The 18,092-nt window shown below is 30.2% G+C and overlaps 3 protein-coding genes across 4 annotated transcripts; all 3 read left to right on the top strand.

The window, feature by feature from the left end:
* The first annotated feature begins 501 nt into the window (after nucleotides 1–501).
* LOC145745350 (centromere/kinetochore protein zw10 homolog) lies at nucleotides 502–8,694 on the top strand. Its single transcript, XM_082563400.1, has 18 exons — nucleotides 502–798; nucleotides 1,773–1,907; nucleotides 2,241–2,432; nucleotides 2,657–2,810; nucleotides 2,970–3,104; nucleotides 3,385–3,551; nucleotides 3,733–3,817; nucleotides 3,931–4,052; nucleotides 4,552–4,624; nucleotides 4,730–4,845; nucleotides 5,381–5,520; nucleotides 5,632–5,715; nucleotides 5,860–5,931; nucleotides 6,008–6,156; nucleotides 6,481–6,605; nucleotides 6,923–7,090; nucleotides 7,403–7,566; nucleotides 7,637–8,694. Exons 1-18 carry the CDS (start codon nucleotides 697–699, stop codon nucleotides 7,758–7,760), a joined length of 2,307 nt encoding a protein of 768 aa, XP_082419526.1. The 5' UTR covers nucleotides 502–696; the 3' UTR covers nucleotides 7,761–8,694.
* Nucleotides 8,695–9,869: 1,175 nt separating this feature from the next.
* Nucleotides 9,870–14,490, top strand: LOC145745880 (cytochrome P450 4A24-like). The gene is made up of 12 exons (XM_082564059.1): nucleotides 9,870–10,082; nucleotides 10,543–10,687; nucleotides 10,762–10,894; nucleotides 11,123–11,281; nucleotides 11,444–11,603; nucleotides 11,707–11,868; nucleotides 11,965–12,052; nucleotides 12,743–12,845; nucleotides 12,985–13,201; nucleotides 13,275–13,357; nucleotides 13,422–13,561; nucleotides 14,300–14,490. Exons 1-12 carry the CDS (start codon nucleotides 9,870–9,872, stop codon nucleotides 14,488–14,490), a joined length of 1,794 nt encoding a protein of 597 aa, XP_082420185.1.
* Nucleotides 14,491–15,271: 781 nt separating this feature from the next.
* On the top strand, nucleotides 15,272–17,767 carry LOC145745467 (uncharacterized protein C16orf52 homolog B-like). Of its 2 annotated transcripts, none has more exons than XM_082563554.1 (3): nucleotides 15,272–15,409; nucleotides 16,093–16,305; nucleotides 17,373–17,767. In XM_082563554.1, the coding sequence occupies exons 1-3, from the start codon at nucleotides 15,304–15,306 to the stop codon at nucleotides 17,573–17,575; spliced, it is 522 nt and encodes a 173-aa protein (XP_082419680.1). In that variant the 5' UTR covers nucleotides 15,272–15,303; the 3' UTR covers nucleotides 17,576–17,767. The 2 variants fall into 2 exon arrangements, with proteins under 2 accessions (XP_082419680.1, XP_082419681.1); XM_082563555.1 differs by having other exon boundaries at nucleotides 16,550–17,509.
* Nucleotides 17,768–18,092: the final 325 nt, after the last annotated feature.

The raw sequence follows: 18,092 nt of genomic DNA on the forward strand, positions 1-18,092 counted from the left end.
AACCATGGGTACCATTAAAAGTCTATTTGTCGGCCCTGTTGACCCTGAAATTTAGTTAAACACGTGACTAGAAATAAAACAAGAATATCACAATCGGTCTTAAATTGCATTACAGGTATAAGAAAAGACACGATTATTTTGATTTACAAAAATTTCTTACATAGAAAACAAAAAATTTAACCGAAATTTCATTTTACTAATATCAAAACATTTTTACGCTTAAACTTTTTTTTGTAGTGTTAACTTAATAAAATAAAGATTAAAATTAAAAAAAGTTGAATATTAAAAAAAATGCTTAAATTTTGTTAACTTATTATGATTACGTCATAAAACACATTGCATCATGAATAAAAATTGGGGACAAACTGGAATAATACTCAGTCATGCGACAATTATTTGGAAAAAAGTCCAATTTTTTTTTAATAATAATTTTTGGGCATTAAATTGTCTTAATATTAGTAAAATTGAACTTTAGTTATATTTTTAGATTTCTATTTAAGGTATTCGTATTAAATGCTTAAGCAACATGTATGACATTGAAAATGTAAGTCATACTGCATTACCTTGTTTATTAACATTTTCAATTGTGGTATTTTAAGGTTGTCGTTTTTGTTAAAATTCGATAATTTAAAGTTCTGATATAATTGCAAATTTAATAAAGTTCAACATTTTTTTTAATGCTGGCCTAACAATAACATGTCCGTTGTTACTGAGATTTTATCAAGTGCTGGAATGCTTGCAAAAGACAGCTTGCAAACCAAAATATCAAAACTTTCGTCTCGTTTACATGACGTTAAGGTAAATTAAATAACCCACCCTACAGTGATAATAATTTTGTATCTTATGTAGAAATAAACCCAACAATTAAAAATAGAATTTATAACTGAATATTACCAATGAGAACTTAAGTTAAAATTTATGGCAATAAAAATACAGCTGTTTTATAGCAAGTTAGCTAGGGAGTTGTATAATCTAGGAGCCCTTTTAACCAGTTTTGAAAGTAGGGCAGCGTGCACGCACAAGATTTTTTCGGTGTAAAAAATGCACACCTGGCTTTAAAAGTAAATGCAAAATTAAGGTAAAAACGCTAACATAAATCACGTGTGCACGCGTAGACTGAAAATTTTAATACACGTGCACGCGCGGTCACGCCAATTTTTATGCTTGCACGCACGAGATCTCGTCGAAAACTGCCCTTCTTTCCAGACTGACCTTTTAATATCGTCTGCTAGTTTAAATGAGTTGTACAAAAATAAAAGCGGACAAGAACAGAATTCACAGTTAAGTAAGGTTATAAAAGAATAAGGTTATAAAAGAGTAAGGTTAAAGAAAATTCTGTTGTTTCTGCAATTATAAACTTAGCGGACGGCGCTTATAGAGATTCAGAATTTTAAACCTTAAGGTTAAAGTTAAATAAGAAATCTTAAGGGTAGGATTTATTTATATATATTACATCAATAAGTTTTTGTATAAGTTATCCTTTTATGCATTTCTCACATTTAGTTACTGACTTTCATTTGTTTTATCGTGCTTGCTTCTACAAACGATACATAATTTTTGTTTGAAATAAAATATTTTTAACTTAAAATTTATCATAAAACTAATCAAACTGAAGAGTTCAACTTTCTTTAATTCTGCAGTTTAATAAACATGTTGAAAATTTGATAAAGTGATAAAAGCAACCTAATACTTTAATGTTGTAATAAGAGTTTGCTACTAAAGAATTTCTAATATGGAAAATGCAATAATCAAAAAAAATTAAATATTTTTAGCAAGATTTGCATGAGTTGATTAAGGAATCATACTGTGATTTTACCCAGACTTTGACAACTTGCGACAAAATAAATTCTCAAATTGCTGAAATTGAAAATGAGTCAAAGACACTGCAGGAGACTTTTAGTTGTGCTGTAGGTTTTTTTTTTTAATTTTTGCTCAACTTAAACAGTCTAATAATTTTTAGCAATTCATTACCATATGGAATATGCAGTTATTATAGCACAGAATTACACTGTACAATGAGGCTCTGTGATTTAGTTTTTTCCGCTACTTTAACGGTAGCATTCTTGAGATTAGTCAATGACAATAATTCTTTCCAAAACTTTAATTCAATTTTTTAACCATAAAAACTTATATATACATCTTATAATTTAAAATTTTTTTTTAATAATTTTAAGGTTATTTTTAGTTTCGATTTCTAGTTCAATTATACATTTTTATGTGTATATGTACAATTTTTTTAGGTAAATGGTCAAATAGAAGAAGCATCATCAGAATATTCCCATCTTTTAAAAGAATATAAAAAAACTAATGAGTTAGTTACTGCTCTGGGCGATCTGAATTTTATTTATACAAATATGGATTTTAATTTAGATAAAATTAAAATTAATATGTCAACTGAATATTTAAATGAAACTGCCTGTATTATTGATCAGGTTTGTCATATAAATACTTTTTCTGTATTTTTAGCTAGCTAAAGCAAAAAAATAAACATTTTAGTTTAAAAAGAGCATGACATACAGAATCTTATTGTCCCTAATTTTTTAAATAAATAAAATGTATGGATTGCTAAAAATGAGTAAAACAGCTAACCAAAAATAAGCAGGTTTTTAAACATTGTTTTTTTTGTACAATTTTTACTTAAATTTTTATTTTTAAGGTTTGTAAAAAATTTCAATCACTCGAAGGATCAGTTTTGGCTCAGACACAAATTTTCATTGCGCTTAAACATGCCTTTTTATTAAAACGACAAACTTTCTGTTGTGAACTGAGTAACACTTGGGATGATGTTATTCAATGGGAATTTTGTGAAGGTAATAGACGTGGTAATTATAAAATCTGTTAAAAAATGCTAAAAGCTATATATATATATACTGTGTTAGTTACTGTCATTTAGCTAGGCTTTTTAGTGATTTTTTCATTGTGTTTGCAATATGAATGTGCCTTTTTTCCAATGTTTTTAATTTTGATAGACGAGGAACTAACTACTGATAAAAATGATAAAGTGAAATTAACTATTAATTTTGATGATAAACATTGTGGAGCCGAAGACTTGATTAATAATTTAGAAATTTGTGGAATTCTTAATGAAAAAACTACAGATTTTGGTAAATTTAAAACTTTGCTTTTTATTTGATTTAAAAATTATAAATAAAGTTTTTTATTTTTTTTGTATATAAATTTATCCTTGATGTGAAAAGGTTGTATGCGCGACCTAAACATAAAGTAACAACAGTTACCCCGACCCAGTCTTAAGTTGCCTTTGGCGCTTCAAAATGAGAGCAGTGGGTATTGAACCCACGACCTCATGTGGTGAAACAATTTTTTCACTACATCACGCTGACAGTCAAATATAAACTTTGTAAAAAAATGTTTTAAATTTTTTAGCGAAAAATTGTTTTGACAACTTCATATCAAAGTTAATTTTAAATCCAAATTCCTTGCTTGAAATCAAGAAGACAACAGTTTCTATTCTATTTAATGTCGAGGATAAACCAAAAGAGGAAGAATCTGACTATTCTGATGATGATGTCAAAGATGATTTGATTGATCAGGTTTTGGTTTACTTGAACTTAAATATATACTTTTGATTATTCATTTAAATAATTAAAATGAAGATATATATTTTTTTTAATATTTTTTTTTTTTTTTTTAATATTAATATTTTTTTTAGCCAATTTTTTATTTTTTTATAATATTTTTTTTAGCCAAATTTCTAAATAATATTTTTTTTAGCCAATTTCACCGTTGAACACGTTTTTCAAAGTAAAAGAATTTTTGTTGTTTTTAAATGAAAATTTATTAACAGTTACAGCAAAAGGTAAAACTTTTTTTTAAACTTTTATATCTAATTTTTGTCCTCTTTTTTTTGGCTTGGTTTTTGCAGTAGAACTAATTTTGTTTCAAGTTTATTCAATATAGTTAACATTTTAGATACACCATTAATGGAAACTTTTAGTGAAACAATTCATGAGGAAACTATTGAATTATTGGTTTCTGCTTGTCTTTCTAAAACTGTTCCTACTACTAAAGATCAATTACAAGAATATGATGAAGTAAGTTTTTAATTTTTTTTTTCAGTGTGGGAAGGTCGACCTTACGACCTAAACAGAGTAATATCAGTTACACCAACCCAGCCTAGAGTTGCCTTTGGCAGTTTAGAATATTATAGATTATAATTTACTGATAATGACGCTGTTGATTAAGTGTTGGCTAGGGCGCTACAGCATGAGAGCAGTGGGCAATAAACCTACAACCCCATGTAGTATAGCAAGTGTTCTGACTATTACACCTCACTGCCGGTTTGTTGTTAAATATAAACAGTCAAGATAAATAAATGAATAATTTTAATATCAAAATCCTTGGAATAATAATTTAGTTTTATTTTAATTTACAAAAGGAATGAATTTGTTTCAAACAAACAATGTCTAATAAGTTAAAGAAAACTTTAAAAAATGACTTTTTAGAAAAATGTTAGGGTGAAAAAAATTTAAATAAATAAAACAACAGGAGTAAAACAAGATTTAAAAATTTAAAATCGGTTCTTTATTTCAGGTGAAAAAAATGGTTTCTGATTTTGAGAATTTTTTAAAGAAGATCTTATTTATTCCAAAAACTTCTGAAACAAGTAAATTCAAAAAAATTAGCTTTTTAACTACCCTTTTGTTTTATTTTTTATAAATATTTATTGTATATACCTTTTATTTAAAATTTAATGTCTTTTCAAATATAGATGAGCTTACGAATTTTGCTTCTGATATCCATTTTCACTTTTCAAGAAGAAGTTGCAACAATTTGATTATAAAAGCTAAAAAATTAATGAAAATGGATTTGCATGAGACCATTGAAGTAGATTTACAATAAATATTATACTGAACTCTTTATTTTAAAATATAAATTTTTTCGATAACATTTTGCAAATTTCTATCACTATAGAACAAGATACTGTTTTTTTTCTTTTTTTTGTATATTTTTTTATCCTCGATGTGGGAAGGTAGAATGTGCGACGTAAACATAGAGTATCTGACCCAGTTTCAAATTGCCTGTTGCAGTTTGGAATATTATAGATTTTTAAATGCCTGATAATTACCTTGATGATTAAGTGCTGGCTCAGCAAGAGTCCGTACTGTTTGTAGCTCCTTACTTTAGGGCGCCACAGCATGAGATCAGTGGGGATCGAATCCAGGACCATGTGTATGGTTGAAGAGTGTTCTGACCACTACACCACAATGTCGGTCATTAAGTTTTAAACTAACATAACTATTCAATCAAAGCTTTTTTTATAAACTATTACTTGTTTTGCTATTTATAACTCAACAACTTTTGACTTATTAATTTAAATTGCAACCAAGAATAAAGTAATTGATTTCATTTTTTTTTCCAGATCAACGGCAAAAATGAAGGAATCAACCAAATTTGGTTAAACAGAATGGATCAAAATTTGGAAAATCAAAAACTTGCCATGGTAAAACGTGAGCATAAAGTCAAGGAATTTAAGGACCAGACTTCTTTTAAACTGCCAAGGTTGGCACAAAAAGTATTCCGAAATATATTAGGAATATTTTTTTATTAAATTTTCATTTATTTTTCACACCAATGTTAGTTAAGTAAACTAGTAATTTAAAATATTTATAGAATGCGAATAAGTAAAGGGGCCAAGTGCATAGTTGAAATGGTTTTAGAAGTACTTAAACAAGCATCTGAAGAACAAGCAGAAAGGTAAAATATATTTATATTGTTTTTTTAACTAACAATTATTTAAGTTTATTCTTTTTTATTTAATTTTTCTGCCGATGTTAAAATAAGAAAATTTGATTTAAATTGTTTTTTAAATAACAATTTTTAATAATTCGTTTTTTTTAGCTCATGTAGATTATACGAAACTGCAAAGAACATAATTCAGTTGTACATTGCCATTGTTCCAACATTTCACAAGTAAGTTATGTGTTTTTTACATTTGCAACTTTTTTGTACAACAACCTGTTAACACCTGATTTTATTTTCTTGATAGAGAATCAATATTAAAACTACCCCAGGTCTCAGTTATTCATTACAATGACTGTTACTATATATCTCACCATTTATTTGAGGCAACTTATTATCAGTTACCTGCACAATGGAGTTGGAAAATAGAACAAGCTGTTGTTCTTCAAGATCTAGGTATATTGTTGTAGTATAGGCAATGTAGTTTAGTGGTAAACTTATTGGGTATCCTAGTGATTTGTTTTTCACTGCTATTTGTAGTATCAGTTTTTATTTTTCCTTGGTAGTTTTAAATATTATTAATTGAATTGCATAATGTTCAACTTACTGATTGGATTTTGGCTTGGCCAGACTTAATGTAGCGCTTAGCTAAAGACATGAAAGCAGCGGTAATCAAACCCAGAATTTCATTTGAAAAAGCAAAGTATTCAAACCACCACAACATTCTGTCCACTTTAATTAACCAGTCTTCAAATTAATTGTAGATATAATTTGTTTTAGGTTGCATCTGTTTGCTTGATCAAGTAAAAAGACAGCATGAAATTTTATTTGATTCTTTGTCCCCGCTCAAAACTCTAAACAACATTGGAGAAAAATGTGTCCAAGCTGATAAACCTATCAGACAGGTAAAGTTAAGTAAATGTATAACTTCCCTGTGCTACAAAGACCCCTATTTAAATTAAGTTCGACAACTAACTATTTTCTTTTGTCTATAACTTTATAGTTTGGGATATTATAGATTATAATTGCCCAATCAATAAACTGTCAATTAGGTGCTAGCTTAACAGGAGTTTACACCGTTTATAGCGCCCTACTTAATGGTGCTACAGCATGAGAGCAGTGGGGATTAAACCCACAACCTCATGTGGTGTAGCAAGTGTTATTACCACTACACCACGCTGCCGGTATTTATAACATTGTTATTCAAAAAATATAAATTCAGGTTATACATCAACTGCAATATTTACGAAGGGTGTGGTTTGAATTTCTTCCCTTAGAGATACTGTTGAAGTCGCTTTCAACTCTTGTCGATTCAGTTTTAGGTGAAGTCACTTCAAGTATTTGTGCCATAGAGGATATGACTTCAGACGACTCAAGTCAACTCAGAACTGTAAGTTTTATTTTTAAGTCTCAAAAAAATACAAAAAGCATTAGAATGGTTAACAGAAAAAATTATTACACTTAATAGTTGGAAATGGTATGTTAAAAATTATAACACTTGGCTACTCTGCATTATGGAGTTGGTTAGATCTTTGCTACTTCTATGCTGTAGTGCCCTCGAGTAAGGGATTGTTAACGGTATAAACTTCTGATGCAACAAAAAAGTAATTGACAGATTAATTATCAGGAAATTAAAATTAACTTTATCCCAACTGCCACAAAGTTTATACAAAAAATAAAAATTTAATGATTTTGTTTTAAGTTATGCAGCAATCTGCAGGACAAAATTGGCATTGTATTTGAGCAATGTCGTGGAAAAGCTGCAGAAAAAAAAGATTTAACTTGGCAACGTAACTTGAGTAAGTGGCAGCGCATGAAAGAACTCATTTTTATTCTGGATGGAAGTTTAATGGATATTGTGGACAGGTAAATTTTTAACAATTTCGTTATTCAGTTCTTTTTTTTACAAATTACATCAAATTTATTTTATTTTTAGATGGACAGATGGGAAAGGTCCGCTTGCTATTTGTTTCACTGCTTTAGAAATTCGATCCTTGATTCGAGCTCTATTTCAAAATACTGACAGAAGATCTAATGCACTTTCGAAAATTCGATATTAAAATTTCTTTTTTTTATTACATTGTACAAATTATAATCAATTATTCAATCCAAATTCTTGCATAAAGCTTATTGGTGGGGGACAGCTTTGTTAAAAAATTATTTAGGGTAAGTTGGGAAAAGTTCTGTAAAGCGCATGTAAAAAGTAAAACTTTGGTTTAAATGGTGTTTTTTTTTGAATCTGTTAATGCGATGGAGGTATTTTCTATGTTTATGTTTTGGTTTCAACTAAAAAAGGGTTTTGTTGTTATGTTGCCACTGTTTCAATATTTAAAAAGTTGCTTTTGTTTACTTGGGGACACGATACAAGTTATTTTTATGGTTTAAAATCTTAAGATTTTTGAAACATGTGGTTTCTTTTAAATAAAAAAAATTTATGAATTGGAATTTTTAGGCTAAAATAATTTTTATTCTTAGTATTCTATTTTATTCTGCATTATTTAAGTTTTTTATGAAACAAGTCTTGCTGTTTCTTTATTAAGTAAATTTTTTTACTTTCTGTAGATATAAACATTTTTTTTAAATTTAGAAAAATTCAATTATTATTTACATCGTGTTTCAATTTCAACATATTTTTAAAGCTACATTTAAAAACTTACATGCTATATATTTGCGGGTTTAACTCATAAACTGTGGTTTAGGTGACGACAGTTCAACAAATATAAAATATGATGTTTAAACTAGTTGACCTTAAAACAGGACAAAAGTAAACATATGCTAGGCAAAAAAAAGGTTAAATTCCTGTAACAGGCGAGGCTAAATAGAAAGTTTACTTTGTGTTGGCGACGTGGCTTATTTTACATAAGCAGACTTTGATAACTTTAAAATCACTTAAAAGTTACAACCTTTTATTATATGGAAATCACGTTGTTGCCGTTAATTGGTTTCGTGTAAAATGCGGTTTTATTTTCTATAGGAATACATTTTGGGTTTGGTGAGGATGCCATAACATACTTAAAATCTTTATGTAAACATTAATACTTTTGGGATGTTTTAAATCATTAAATTGATTTTGTCATTTTTTCCGTCGCATTGTTGTCATATTAATTGTATATCATATTTATTTTTTACTTTTATCAATGTGCGAAAAAACAAAATAAAAAAAAATAAAAATTTTGCCATAAAAAATTGCCTCAGATAGTCATTAACGATGGTTGTTTGAAAATTATCGGCTAAATAAAATTCCATTGGGTAAAATGAACTCGTAAAATATTATTGGAATCGTAGCACAGCAAGGTTACGTTAAAAATACAAACTGCCTATCAAGCTTTTTAAACCAACTATTATGTCCACTAATGTTACCAAAGTTTAAATTTAAATATTTTGTTAGTGAACTTACAGCCACCATAAAATATTATTGGAATCGTAGCAAGTCAAGGTTTTATTGGAAATGTCGCTAGCCTACCAAGCTCAAATAAAATATATCACGTCAAATCATAACTCTATAATAATGTTAGCGGTTAACTCCAACTAATTAACAATTTCCAGGTAGTTTTACAAAGGCTAAATCAAACTATTGGTTTAGAATCATAAATTTATTAAATTAAACATGTTTGTTTATGAAAGTTACTGCTACTTGCTTAACTTTAGAATAAAACAAAAAATTGCCCTGTGTTTATATTGTTGTTTTTTTTCCTTTTTTCACATGTAAATAAAACAACTTTTACGTAAATTTTAGTAATGCCGGCCTATTACTATTTATATATCTCAAAATGCACTTTCAAAGTTTTGTTTACTTTAGTTGTATGCTTAATGACGGGCGATGTCTAACAATAAAGATGTCGACGTGATGTCCTTTTTCGTTTACAGAAATTTAGCCTTGATTCTAATTTAACCTTTTGATCTAGACTTCGGAATACAAAACCTGTTACAAAAGTATTATGTAATTATATATAGTGGCTATTCAAAAAGTAAAGCCTTAAAGTAAGAGCGTAAATTTGTTAAAATAAGCCTACTTATTTTTTAACTAAAAAAATTTAGGTGACCAGTAATAAGAGAAATAAAGTTATAATAGTTTAACATAGATTATTATTAAAAATCAACTATTCTGTAAATAAATATTTTATAGAATTTTTTTACATCAAATTTGTAGTTACATTTTTAAATCAAGTATGGCTATAGAACAAATGATTGCAGGATGGTATAAGGAGGGTAGTGGATATGTGCTGCAAACTTTACTGGGAGATTTATTTATAGTTGCACTAATTGGTGTTGTTGGCAACTTCGTAGTAGCGCCACTGTACACCCACTACCGCAACTACAAGTTTACTTTAAAAAATGTGCCAAGTCCAGAACCACATTGGCTACTAGGAGATTTAAATAAGGTAAACTTAAAAACTATTATATTTGAGTATTTTTGTAACATTTATATTGTTGATATAATAAAATACAACTTCGGAGCGTTAATTAAAAAAAGCGGGGCACATTTTCTAATCTTCGACACGTTTAATGACTTTATTTTCACTCTGCTTTAAAGGGACTAATCGTCGCGACTGCACGACCAAAATTTTTTACAATTTTTTGTTTTTCATTTTCCCTTTTTTTCGGTGCTTTTTTAATGGATTTTAAAAATAACATTTTTAGGTTGTTTTATGTGGCAATTTTACTAGATTCAATAAAATTTAAAATAAAAAAGGCAATTATAAATACAGTCTTAACAAAAAACCACAAAATTTGATTACTGTTTAAAAATCACGATAAAAATATGTCTATATATATTTACAATATCAACAAAAACTCACTATTTTAAATGACACTTTTTGACATTGTTTTTAAACATTTTAGTACTCACTTACAACTAAAGGTTTAAAGAATATGATCGACAGATGTAAAGAATATCCATCAATGTCTATGTTTCGCATTGGTTGGTTAACCTGGCAAGTTCAAGTCTACCACCCCGATCTTGTTAAATTAATTCTTAACAAACGTTGTGAGTATAAAAACAATTAATAGAATATTAAAAAGGGTTACAGGTTTAAAATTAGGCTTGTACGCTTTTAATAGATCCAAAGGGTGAGTTAACCCTAAAAATGCTTAAACCGATACTGCGTGATGGGTTAATTACGTCATCAGGGGATCACTGGAAACGACATAGACGAATGCTGAATCCTATATTCAACTTCGACGTTTTAAAATCGTAAGGTTTTTGTTTTGTTATTTCTTAATTTCATATACCAAAGCTGACTATAACTAATATTTAGAGCTTGCCTAGTTTTGCTAAACAAAATTACTTTTCTACCGGACAGCAAAGTTAGATTTTCAACATTAAAAAAAAAACAAAAAGAAAACACGAATTAATAAATTTTACTAGCCCTCGCATTGGGTTATGTTACATATTGTAATTTATAGACGCGTTTGTTTTTAGACACGTTTTGGTATTTAACAAGAATTGTGACACATTTCTGAAAAAGCTTGAAGAACCTGCGGCAAAGCAAAAGGCCTTCAACGTCACAACGCCAATTGGAGAAATCGGCTTTAGTGATATAATGGAATGTGTTATGTCAAGAAAACCAGATGGAGATGTGTAAATATTAACTGTTTTTTATGTAGTACACTTTTTGATGATAGGCTACAGAACACAAACCCAACTACGGTTGGTGTTACTTCGATTGTCTAAAATACTCTTTTTTAACTAGTAGAAAAGTTACTTTTTATACTCCGCTCTAAATATTTGATTTAAATTTAGAGATGGGAAAACGTTCGTGCAGTGGGTTTATAAAGTTTCCACTTTAAGTGTATATCGGACAACAAAAATTCTTTATATGATTGATGCGATTTGGAATAATTCACCGCTTGGGAGAAAATGCACACACTATCAAGGCAAAATCATTGATTTATGCCTTCGGGTAAGACAGACTTTGTGTTTTTTAAGCAAACTTAATGTTTTTATGTTGCTATGCTAATCTGTAGTGCAAAGCAAAACTGTAACATAAGACAATTACACTGTAGTCATCTTTGTTTAAGTTTATCAAAGAACGAAGAAAGCAGCTCGCTTTACTATCTAGTGCAGATCAAACCAGCATTAAAGACGATGTCACGGGCGAAGAAATAACGATTAAACGACGAAAGGGAAAGTTGGTGGACTTTTTGGATATCTTGATTCAAACAAAGGTATATATTTTTTATGCAAATCAGGCAATGTATTTATTTAGAGGTAATTTAAAATATTTCTTTCAAATAACAAGGTTTTAACTGTTTGATTTTTAGGATGATTTCGACGTTAAATTATTAGATGACGAAATAATCGACGAGGTCGTCACAATCTTTGGAGCTGGACAAGAAACAACTGCAGCAGGTGATTAACGAACGTAATCGTCTTAATATTTAAAAAAAAAATAAAGAAAAGAAGCATTTTTAACCTTATAAAAAAGAATAGCTTTGTTTGTCTCGGGTCTCAGGGTAAGCTTTTTGTGACACACTCTTGACTGTTTTAATAAGGAAAAAATTGCGTTTGCGCCTTACCTTGAAAAATTTAATTTGGAAAAAATTGCGTTTGCGCCTTACCTTGAGAAGATATACAATAAACCAAAAAATAATAAACTTAATTTTTTTTTGTATATAACTTTATCCTCAATGTGGGAAAGTCGAATGCGCGACTTAAACATAGGGTAACATAAGTTACTCTGACCCAGTCTCGAGTTGCCTGTGGCAGTTTAGGATATTATAGAAACTATAATTGTCCGGTAATTATGCTGCTGATTAAGTGCTGGCTCAGCAGGAGTTCATACCGTTAGCGCCTTACTGAAGGGCGCTACAGCATAAGATCTTTTGAACCCACGACCTCATGTGTGGTGTAGCAAGAGTTCTTACCACTTCACCACGCTGCCGGTGAAGTTAAGCCCATGATAACTCTTAAAACTTATGTGCCTTGCCTTTAGTAACTTTTACTTACAAAGCTTTTAGAAAGCAAATATACTTAAGAATGTCATGTAATTTTTATTACAAGCAAAATGATCTTAATTTGGTTAAATGTTTTTTACTTTAGCAATCGGATGGGTTATATATATGCTTGCCGAACATCCGACACTCCAAGAGAAATGCCGAACCGAAATAAACGAAATAATGGAAGATGATACTGACGTTACGTGGTATGAGGACAAAATGGTTAACTTAAATACTATATATTTTAAATTAGTTTTAGTATGGGCTTAAACGGTATCAACCGGCAAAACTATTAAACTCAGTTTCGTTAAGGTTATTCATAATCGATTGGATTGTATTTTGCAGGAGTCACATAAGCGCCTTGAATTACGTTACAATGTTCATAAAAGAAACGCTGCGTCTTAACACCATCATCAGTATAATGGGAAGAACGTTGACGGAAGACTTAACCTTTAAGGATCCATTTGACCAAACTAAAATCGTGACTCTGCCCAAAGGAACAACTGTGACAATGAATATGCACGCACTGCATCACAACCCACATATCTGGGAAAATCCAAATGTAAACACTATTTTCGTGATTTGAATTCGTAATTTGAAGTAATGTTTGCTAACAATTTTTATATGCTTAATAGGAATTTATACCAGAAAGGTTTCTACCCGAAAACACGAAAAATAGATCTCCATATGCTTTTATACCCTTCTCTGCAGGGCACAGGTAAAACACTTAAAATTAATCAAGCACAAGTAAATTGACTTAACACATGCTTGTTATTGTTTAGAAATTGCATAGGCCAGAACTTTGCAATGAACAAAATTAAAGTGTTTGCATGCAAACTATTAAAGAATTATCAAGTTTACATTGACGAGACAACTGCAAAGCCTTTACCAATGCCTGGGCTAGCTTTAATAGCAGATAACGGTATGGAACTTAAATTCCGAAAACTTTAAATAAAAGAAAACACTTATGCTACCGCGAATCTTACCTTACTGATTTTGGCGAAGCAGTTCTGGCATTAGTTTATCATGTATTTTTATTAATTTATTGGTAAAAATTTGTCTGTGACGTGTAATTGTTGTTTTGTGCAATGGAAATTGCAACAAAAAGCTCTTTAACATTAAAAACATATTATGTTAACAAATTATCTGGGCAACTAACGAAGGATTTTACTCTTTGCAACTCTAAATAAACACTAAAGGGCAATTTGTCCTTTCCTTTCTGTTTCTCTTTTTTTAATACTTTTTCTTATTTTGTATATTCCTTCTATCTTATATTTATAAAAAAAAATTTTGCATTTTCCGCAACTTTAATTTCCTCCTTTTCCTCAATTTTTCCATTCCTTTTTTTAGAATTACAATAATTCCTCGATTCCTCACTTTTCTCGTTTTTCTCATTCCTTCTTTAAGTGTTACCCGTATTAGATCCGTACTTAGGTCGCATAACGTAACACTTTATACAATTCAGGCGCATATAGGTGACGAATCGGTTTATTAAATATGATTTATGTTAGTAGTAATTTGCGTTTGTATTGTGAATAAATTGTAATATAATTTAAGTGCACAAGCAGACAAGTATAGCAAAAAGTCAGGCACGCACAACTTGGCATACGACCAAGAAGTGTGTAAGACTATCAGTATTGACTATTTTTCAGATGTAAAGTCAGCTATTGTCTGATTGTGACCCGTTCCATGTCAATTCAACCCGAGGACAACTCAACACCGGACAACTCAACACCAAACAACCCAACACCGGACAACTCACACTGGACAACTCAACCCGTGGACAACTCAACCCGTGGACAACTCAACCCACAGACAACTCTACCCGAGGACAACTCAACCCGTGGATAAATCAACCCGAGGACAACCCAACACCGGACAACTTGATCCGCGGATAAATCAACGACGAAACAGCTCGAGACCTAGTAGACACATAAATTTTGAATGTTTTGCCCGTTGGTTAGCAGTTTTACAATTCAAAACAAGATATAGCATTACTTCGCGCAGGGCCAAAAAAAAACAGATTTAAATGAACTAATAAAATGCTGTATGAGTTGTTTCGGGTTGAGTTGTCCTCGGGTTGAGTTGTCCACGGGTTGGGTCGTCTGGTGTTGAGTTGTCCGCAGGTTGAGTTGTCTACGGGTTGGGTTGTCTACGGGTTGGGTGTCCACGGGTTGAGTTGTCTACGGGTTGAGTTGTCCACGGGTTGAGTTGTCCGGTGTTGAGGTGTCCGATGTTAAGTTGTCCGGTGTTGGGTTGTCCGGTGTTGAGTTGACCGGCCACCATTTTAACCATGATTGATAGCTACAGAGTAACGTAATTATGGGCAATGTTTTGTATAAAATTGTTCACATTTTTGGAGGTGCTCGCCAGAAAAAAGATTATCGCCCTAATGGAATAAGATTAAACTACAAGTTTAAAGGCATGTCTACACAGGATGGTCTTACGTTGCGTTACATATGGCTGTGTGAACGGGCCTTAAGTTAAAAAGTTTAATTACTAAGCAAGATAATATAAAATCTTTATGTAGACATTACTTTTTTATCTTTTTTTGTTAAACCTTTTGTTTTACACCATATGTATCTATATGAGATTCTAAATATATCATTTTACATATAAATTTCTAGAAATTTTTAAAATTAAATAAGCTGTAAATACTAAAAAATGGACAAATTAACAATCATTTCTGGAGTATTATTTGTAATGTCTGAAGTATTTGCAGTGGCTAGTTTAGCTCATCCTGATTGGATAAATACTGGTTCAAATGCAGGTAATTTTACTTATACATTTTTTTAATCCTAGTATTTTTTCTTGATTTAAAAAGGCAGCCTTTAATAAAACTAGTATCTGAATAAAATATGGTATATACACTATGTCTTAAGCCCAATTTGTTATTGGTAAAGGATCTGCTTTTTTACAATGGCAGTTTTATAGATCCTAAAAAAGTCATAATGCAATATGCTACCAATGCCTTTTGCTTTTTTCGTGCACTATTTATAAAATATCCATTTTACATAAAACTATTAATCAAACCTAGACTTTACAAGTGCAGATTAATTGTAATTTTCAATTTACAATGCGTACTACTACAGTAAATGCAAATTTACTTTGGCAGCGTGGTGTAGTAGTAAGAACATTTGCTACACCACACATAAGGTCGTGGGTTTAATTCCTACTGATCTAATGCTGTAGCGCCCTTGAGTAAGGCACTATAAACGGTATAAACTCCTGCTGCAGCCAGCACTTAATTAGCAGTGAAATTATCGAGCAATTATAATCCAGATAATATCTCAAACTGCCACAGGCAACTCAAGACTGGGTTGGAGTAACTGATGTTACTCTATAGCATCAATTTAAACTTGTAAGGGTTGATTAACAGTATTGTAAATCTGCACATTTTTTTAACATACCAAATGTTTATTAAATCGTAAAAATTTTAAATTTATTTTTAAGGAAGCATTATATTAGGCCTTACAAGCCAGTGTCAGACAATTTTCGGTCGGGAACGAACTTGTTTTTCACCCTCTCTTCCCCCGGAGTGGGTTGGAACACTGATTTTTCTTGTTGCTGGTATCAGCTGTCTCGCAGTGACTTGTTGTTTTATTGTTTCCTCGCATTGGCATCGTTCCAGACTTATTTATGCAAGATGGGCAGCTTTTATTGCAAGTAAGATTTAGTTTAACTGTAAGGCTTGTGTCATACTGCATTACAAAAAAACAATTAAAAAGAATTTCGCGATAAAACCTTTTATTTTTTATTTGTTATTTTACTAAATCTAGTTCAATTTTTTGTTTTATATTATATAACATTTTTTTTTATATTTATAATGTCAAACTCAATTTAACAGAATTAAAACAAGTTATATTTACACATTATCTAATATTTCTAACATCATTATTTACCTAACCAGTTGCATGTCTTTGTCATGTTGGAATGCTTTTTCCAATTGGGTTTCGTCAAATTGCAATTGGAGGGCAATCTTTTAAGTTGCCCGTTCTATGGAGTTTAGGCGATTCCTATAAACTCCTCTGGGTGTTTGCTGTGATTCTCTCTTGCTCCGGATGGTGCATTTTAATGATGCCAATGAGAATGTGGATGCTTAATAGATGAAGAAATTTGAGGATAGAGTTAAAAGTGGTTGCAACATTAAAAGATGTTCTAATGTTGTCTGGTTCTATAGTTGAATGAGTTACATTATTGTACAGAAGTTCAAACTTTTTGCGAAAGTAATGTTTTGAGGTGTGAAGTACTTAGCCAATTATTTATTTTTAAATTTGTGGATTATTTTTGGTTACCGAATACTAGCTAACTTTTTTAGCTCTGGTGAATTTGAGTTTAATCGGATTTTCTCAAATGCGATTTAGTATTTATTATGTTGTATTAAGAAAAAACATTTTCTGTACCATTATTTTTTTTGCTTTCAAAAATAGTTTTAAATCTTTAAAAAAAGTTCTAATTTACAATTTATTTAGTTTTTTTTTTTAAACATTTTTTATGTTTTAATCAAATGCATTGCCAACCATTCAAGATTTTATTTTTGCATGATTTTTGTAATATATTATTTGTTTGTTTTGTTATATTTGGTACATTTTATTAAATAAAGAGCACTTTTTGGAATAGCCTATAACTTACTTTGTTGCAACTTGCAATGATGTTTAAATAAATGGTCGCACTTTTTAGTGTATCTTGTTTTTTTTGTTTCTTAACAAATCATAATTGTGATAACTTTGCAGTGATTTTTATGTGTCTGTCTTGCCTTCTGTTCCCGGTTGGTTTTCGAAAACCGCAAGTGGGCGGTAGAGCGTTTAGGTTGCCAGATCCTGTGCAGATCGGAAGCTCTTGTGTAATGTTGACGTTGTCAATTTTTTGTTCCGTTGTTGCTATGTTGTTTGCCAGCAAAATTTGTGTTCCTGGTTTTGGAAACTTCGAGGTTTGAATGCATTCTATTAAATGATATGTGTAAGACGCATGTTCTACCTAATATGCCTTTTATCGTACTTGTCATCTGATTATATATTTTTTTACTGTTTATTTTTAAATTAAATAACTAAGTGTCAAAATTAGTAAAAATTTAAATTATGGAGGAAACCAAAGTTTTTACATACATAAAAAACATCTGGTGGCCTTATTATTTCTTCTGTTGTATTTACTATAAACATGTAAATTGCTTTAGCATAAGTTTCAAATAAAAAAAATGTATTTTATAAAAAAATTGCTTGGTTGAGTAGTTTAAACTCGGTTAAAAAATGGCGTGACGAGCAATCATACAGTGGATAGAATTAACCGTCTATCTTACTAGACAATCCTGCAATAAACGTTAGTTTTGCCGATAATACGAAATTTCGTTCAAATGCAGGTTTTAGTCATATGTAGCAAAAACAACTTCAGCCTAGATCAGTGTTTAAAAATATGACTTGATTACGTAGTTAAACTTAGAAAAACAAAATAAAACT

The sequence above is a fragment of the Corella eumyota genome, chromosome 3 (genome assembly GCF_963082875.1).
Source record: "Corella eumyota chromosome 3, kaCorEumy4.1, whole genome shotgun sequence".
Lineage (NCBI taxonomy): Eukaryota > Metazoa > Chordata > Ascidiacea > Phlebobranchia > Corellidae > Corella > Corella eumyota.

Excerpts from the sequence above, each read along its gene's own strand:
- LOC145745350 (XM_082563400.1), top strand. The coding sequence starts at position 697 with ATGTCCGTTGTTACTGAGATTTTATCAAGTGCTGGAATGCTTGCAAAA. Across the intron at positions 2,811-2,969 it reads TCAATGGGAATTTTGTGAAG|ACGAGGAACTAACTACTGAT; the intron begins GTAATAGACGTG and ends TAATTTTGATAG. Across the intron at positions 4,625-4,729 it reads TCCAAAAACTTCTGAAACAA|ATGAGCTTACGAATTTTGCT; the intron begins GTAAATTCAAAA and ends TTTCAAATATAG.
- LOC145745880 (XM_082564059.1), top strand. The coding sequence starts at position 9,870 with ATGGCTATAGAACAAATGATTGCAGGATGGTATAAGGAGGGTAGTGGA. Across the intron at positions 11,869-11,964 it reads ATATCTTGATTCAAACAAAG|GATGATTTCGACGTTAAATT; the intron begins GTATATATTTTT and ends TTTGATTTTTAG. Across the intron at positions 12,053-12,742 it reads ACAAGAAACAACTGCAGCAG|CAATCGGATGGGTTATATAT; the intron begins GTGATTAACGAA and ends TTTTTACTTTAG.
- LOC145745467 (XM_082563554.1), top strand. The coding sequence starts at position 15,304 with ATGGACAAATTAACAATCATTTCTGGAGTATTATTTGTAATGTCTGAA. Across the intron at positions 15,410-16,092 it reads AAATACTGGTTCAAATGCAG|GAAGCATTATATTAGGCCTT; the intron begins GTAATTTTACTT and ends TTTATTTTTAAG. Across the intron at positions 16,306-17,372 it reads ATGGGCAGCTTTTATTGCAA|TGATTTTTATGTGTCTGTCT; the intron begins GTAAGATTTAGT and ends ATAACTTTGCAG.